This window comes from Adiantum capillus-veneris, chromosome 5, assembly GCF_014529385.1.
Source record: "Adiantum capillus-veneris isolate H3 chromosome 5, ASM1452938v2, whole genome shotgun sequence".
In the NCBI taxonomy this organism is placed as follows: Eukaryota; Viridiplantae; Streptophyta; class Polypodiopsida; order Polypodiales; family Pteridaceae; genus Adiantum; species Adiantum capillus-veneris.
Window position 1 is genome coordinate 81,564,755 of NC_140935.1, and position 6,101 is coordinate 81,570,855.

Here is a 6,101-nt window from a genome sequence, read left to right on the forward strand (position 1 = left end):
AATTTTTTTGCTTACATAAGGAGACCACATTTGGTATACATATCGACCAAAACATTATCAAGCACAACATGTTTCTCAAATATTCTCTGAATAGCAATCTCATTGTGAATTATTTTACCCACATGAAGGTCTTGCATATAGCCACAGGCTTTCAAAGTGCAAGATTACTTTCTTGAGAAAGGAGCCCAAAGCTTTGTTTCCACATCCATGTTGATCGTATCCTTCAACCAGTATGTTGAACCCTCTCCTATATGCCATCTCTTATAACCAGCATGTTGGTTATACAAGAGACACGCCCATCAAGGACTTTTTGTGCTTCATGATGACAACACATTAGGCATACATATCAAACAAAGCATGGCCGAGAATGAAATATTTCTCCAGTAGCCCCTAGAAAGTAGGCCACAAACATTTAAGGTGTAAGCATATGTGACTACATCTAGAGAGAGGCCTTCCTTTGCATCCAATGAACAACAACATTGCACAACTAACATGCTTCTCATACAATCCCTCAAGGGGCTAGCATTGGAGATTGCATTTGGTTAACACAGCTCAGAGCTTCCCTACCACAACCATGTTGGGCATGTCCAACCATCATTCACAATAGGCTCAAAGAAATAGTCATTCAGAAGCGTAAGTTCCCATCTGTTAGGTATATAGCTATTAGATATATTTGAATAAAGCCTCCAAAACTCCTCCTCAGGAGCATCATATTTAGAGACTTCTAATCTCCAATTAGAAATAGATTGCAATTTGCCTCGCTAGCTCCTCTTCAAATGTTGATGCCATCGAATATGAGCGTTTCTTTCGAAGCACCCTCATGTTGACGTCAGACTCTGGCAAGTAGGCGAAGACCCAGCATTACAATACATGATGAGGAGGGTGGCATCATAGGAACCTCCTTCATGAAGAAGCTGGTGGTATCCATTGAAGAAGCTGCTAGTTGCCAATGATCTTGAATGTATGTATCATTCGTCACCAAAACCCAACCATGGAGCCGCTTAGCACAACTTTTGAATCTTACGAACGTTGTCGCAGAGACCTTCATCACAGCCCTGTGCAGGTCGATCACTCTTTCTGCTCCTTCTCCCGCTCCTCTTCCTTTCTCTGCGGCCAAGGAGGACTCACAAATTTCTAATGAAGACGCTACTAATCACAATGGCGGGCTAATTAATTTTGATCAAGACATACCTCTAATTAATAATGTAATTCCTACATCAATCTTTGTGAAGGATCAGTTGCTGCGTTATGAGGATCTCGATCCTCCGTCTATTCACGATAATCTGAGCATCAGTAGTACACCTCAAAGTTCTTGCTAATGCGGACCTAGATAATAGTTTCTGCAAATTTGCAGGGGTTACAAGACAATATTCAGCAGCTGCCTCATATATATAATATAAGACCATGCCGCATCAACACATTATCCTGAGTGATGCATGAGCAGAACCTTGATTGGCTTCAAGTTAGTGATGATCTAGCGGGATTAATGCACTATCTAGATTTTGACTTACATGCTCAATAACATGCAAATGCTAATGGTCTGCAGAGGTCGTACAATTATGAGCATCAGCTCCATCAGCTTGGAAGCATTGTCAAACCATCAAAGGAGCAGGAGCAAGCTCATCAACATGGCAGTGTTTAGAGCACGCTTTCATTCCCAACCACAATGCAGCTTGCCGGTGGCACGTATGGTGCTAGTTGTACTCAACCCCTTGCCCCTTGGGTGCCTGCGATATGGATGTGCAGTTTTCGGCCTCATTAAAGTCCTGTGCTCATGCCAAAATCCAAAATAATGTTTAGATATGTGTTGAATAGCTTTAACTTACTTTAGAAACCAATGGGGCCTTTTGTTGACGCCTTCAGAAAAGTTGCTACTTCTATAGGCCTAGCAGGAGGGAGATTATCCCGCTTGTGGAGCTCGTTGGTTGTCTGCGTGCGTGCGCGCGGACGACTATGATGCTCTTAAGGGTTGGCAATCACTTAGCTTATGCTTTTTCTCGACCATACTTGTTAGGTAGCAGTTATAGTGCAAATCATGTGCTTGCACCGGCTTCCACCTGCCTGCAAGTGGAAAGGAAGGTATTTATCACCTTCAAGCAATGCTTTACATCCTTGCAATGCTTAAGCCGATGGGGCCTTTTAATTTTGATGCCGCCTTCAAAAAAGCTGAACCTTTTGCAACATGAGGGAGGTTATTCCACTTGTGGAGCTCGCCAATCGTCCGCGCGTGCGGATGACGATGCTGCTCTTGAGGGTTGGAAACTTGGCTTATGCTTTTTCTCTACCATACTTTTTAGAGCATAGATAATCACCGAAATCTAAATTATTTAGGGCCCCACCATGCCAAGGCTTGTAGAAGCTATAGAGAAACTAGGTGAAGCAAGCATTTAATACTCCTTTCTTAGCACATTTGACCGGCGACAGATGGTGAGGACACTCGCTCAACAGCGGCCAATTTTAAAATTAGTTCTCGCAATTGCTATTTCTTGTCAACAAGAAAGCCTGACCATTGCACAACTCAAGCAATGCAAATATTACTTTACTTTAGATTATTCTCAATATTTACCCAATTAAAATCAAGGTCTAAATTCTTTTTATAAAGATGAGGCTAGAGCCCCTTGATCGTCCACGTGCACGCGGACGATCGGGAGGCTCTAGCCTTGTCTTTTTTTTAAACTTCAAACCTTTACTATAGAGTCTAAATTTTCAGACCCCGTCTAAGGAATTTTCAAACGATGGGGTCTAGAGCCCCTTATTCATCTGCGTGCGCGCGGATGATTGAGAGGCTTCAGTCTCATCTTTTTTTAAAAAATAGACCTTCATTGGGAGCATGCCACCACCCTATGGTAAATGAGTTAAGTTGAGTTCTTTAAGATGATTACGGGAAATGGCCATGCCACCACACCATGGCACACCTGGAAAAATTAAGTTAACTCATTTGGCCATCAAAATCAATATTTGAATTTTTTTAGAAAAGGAGGGATTGGAGCCCCCCGATTGTCCACGCACACGCACACCATCAAGGGGCTCTTGTCCCCCTTTATAAAAAATAAATCAAACCTTCATTACAAAGAGCTTGTGGAACAATTAAGTTTAAATTTTGTTTGACATTAAGATGATTAAGAGAAATGACCATGCCACCACCCCATGACACAGCTCAAAATAGGAGATTAACTCGTTCAAACATGAAAACCAATGTTTGATTTTTTTTTGAAAAGGAAGGGGCTAGAGCCCCTTGATCATCCGCATGTGTGCTGATGTTTCGGGAGCTCAACCTCACTTTTTTTTAAAAAAATCAGAGTATTGTTGCAAAGAGATTCATGGACATTTAAGTTTAATTTTTTTTTAATATGAAGATGATTAAGGGAAACGGCCATGTCACCACCCTGTGGAAAAGCTCAAAACATTAAGTTTAGCTCATTCAACCACACCACACTTGAGCTTCATCTCACATGAGCTCAAAAAATAAAGCTTAACTCGTTTGGACATGCCTGCTAAAAGCTCAAAGATCTGTCCACATATGATCTCATTGCGGTCTACATCATGTACTATCCTTGGGACGACATGAGAGGAAACCTTGTAGAATTCATTGGACAAGCCATCCAACCATGGTGTTTTGTGTGGCTTAAGTTTACTTATGGTTTCCCTTATCTCCCCTTCAGAAATATTTTGGTCTTGCTTTTTTATTTGTGATAAGCTCATGGATACATTTATTGGATCTATCTATTTTCTCGTCTCAAAATTTCTAATTCAAGCAAGGGCACGGCTAGAATGTAGGAGCTCTTCTTGCCTGAATTTTTCTCGAGGGTGAATAAGCTCTTTGGGGGAGGATATGCCTAGGAAACTAAATTCTCCAATTAGCAAATATGTTCCCTTACTAGCATCCTTCTTTTTTGTCTTTTTTTTCCTTAGATTTTTGTTTTTGGACAATGAGAGACTTCCGAGTATCTTTCAAAACTTTATCCCAAGATATTAAAGGAGATGTGACTAAGCATCCGAAGAAATGTTATGGACCTTTTGCTTGACTGCATTAGATTTATGATTAGATAATAGTAACTTGAGGAATCAATTTTTGTCTTACCCTTGTGGGCTCTTTGGTGTGTTGTTTTTTTTTTTTTTTAAAGAATCTATTTTTTATCTTATCTAGCATTGTTCACTCATTTTAATTAACTCATCCCACCTCAACTTTCTAGACCCTTAGATCATATGTCCTAAGGAGTTCCACCTATCACTTGTTTTTTCTACCATTTTGAAGTCACTTGTGAGTAAGATAGGGTAGATACAACCGTCTAGGTTCCTTCCAAATAAAAATCTTGCTAGAGATTGAGCTAGGAGAATTAACTGAAGAGATGATGTAATTCAAAGGAGCCACCAAGGTGAGAGAAAAAATCCACTTATTCTATTTCATAATAGGGATCAAGAACACATTATAATTAAAAGGGCATCAAACTTGTTGTTTCTTGGGAATAGCTTCTTTATTGCTTTTCGGTTTTAATTTAGTTTGTTCTTGGTACTTGCTGGAAGGTTCCAATTTATTTTACCTTCTTATCCTCTAATACCTTTGGTTAAATAATTTCAAGAGAGCCTTTGATTAGATGTCCTTGTTTAAACATGCATTAGGAAAATCTCTATACATAACCCTTTAAAGATGGAGGAGGTTACCAAATGAATCTTAATAGGGATAGATTGTTTCAATTCGTGCTTTTTGGTGTCATCTTCTATGAGAAACTGAGGGTCCCATTTTGGATTGATACCACACTTGACTTTTGGCCTAGAACCTTGCCAACTTGAGTACCGATTGCTTAATCCAAGGGTAGAGATCTACATGAAAATCAGGAAAGTCTACCCATATAGGCACCTCGGAGGCTTATCTCCTCTTGACTTGAATCCAAGATGCAATTTGAAGGATGATAGGAGCATTTATTCTGATCCATTGGCCATGCATTAGGAAGAGAATGGGGGGTAAGAAAGTCAAAACCTTCAGTATTAAGAAAATAATCAAAGGACATATTTTGAAGTCACATAGGCAAAAGAATTACTTTATTTTAATTCATCTTTTTCCTCCTAAATGAAATACAAAATTTAGTCGGTAAAACCATATCATGTAGCATATCTGCAAAAAGAGATCAGTGTGTAGATCATAGATCTATAATCTTTGCTCAAATTAGAGATCATATGTAGGAGTTATGGAAAGCCAAAAAATCATTAAATTATTCCCCCCTTTTGGGTGGAAAATGCATCTATCTACCAGTCTTACACCTCTCTTACGCACCCATGATTCTTGCAATTATGGCGTGCACCTACTCACAGAAAATAAAGAGGCCCTTCTAGGCTTCCCAATGAATGATAACTTGAAGAGAACTATCAATATCATCAAACAAAAAGAGCTAGTAATTACTACGAAGGTACTAAACTTGATATTCCAAAAGGGTTTCTATTTTCCCATTGAGGAGCTATCCATAATTTCAACGATATAGCAGAATACCTTGCTCCATGGCAAACTCCAATGACAAATCTATCATGCAATTGTTTGTGCCAAATTTTCTAAATCCTAGATTTCAATAATTGCAACTCCAAGTCCTTTGATTATTTTCCCTTGTTGAAAATGAAGTCCTCAAAGCGACCATATTTATGATGTATAACATCCTTAATATTTTTGTGTCTTTGTGAGTTGACATACTCTTTCATCTCCACATATAGGCTTGCACAAAATTGTTGCTTTTGTTTTGAAAAGTCTATTTTTTTGTAGATAAAGTGGCTTTGACATGTAACTCTGAAAACATATCCACATACTTGTGGATACAGTCATATGGGGCTATCTTCAAGCTTTGTTGTAAGGTCTCTGCCACCCTTGGAGAGGGGATTCCCATGTAAAGAAATACATATCATGCCATTCTAGTCATATACAAAAAGTTACTATTTTTGGCAGTTTTTCCACCTCTGATAAGCTAATGATAAATATATTGTTGTAAGATTTTCAAAAATGGAACTTTTACTTTTTTGTCATTTTCGTCTAAAAATAGAAAGTTTTGAGGTGCTTACACCCACCTAGACACGACCGTTTCGTCAAAATCTACCCCGTCCTGAATTTTCATAAAAAT

At 39.0% G+C, this 6,101-nt stretch overlaps 1 protein-coding gene across 1 annotated transcript; it reads right to left on the reverse strand.

The window, feature by feature from the left end:
- Window positions 1-54: 54 nt before the first annotated feature.
- On the reverse strand, window positions 55-2,089 carry LOC147457600 (uncharacterized). The gene is made up of 5 exons (XM_086513622.1): window positions 1,827-2,089; window positions 1,556-1,727; window positions 1,278-1,340; window positions 1,192-1,222; window positions 55-1,107 (listed from the first exon to the last, which is right to left on the reverse strand). The coding sequence occupies exons 2-5, from the start codon at window positions 1,574-1,576 to the stop codon at window positions 830-832; spliced, it is 393 nt and encodes a 130-aa protein (XP_086369748.1). The 5' UTR covers window positions 1,577-1,727; window positions 1,827-2,089; the 3' UTR covers window positions 55-829.
- Window positions 2,090-6,101: the final 4,012 nt, after the last annotated feature.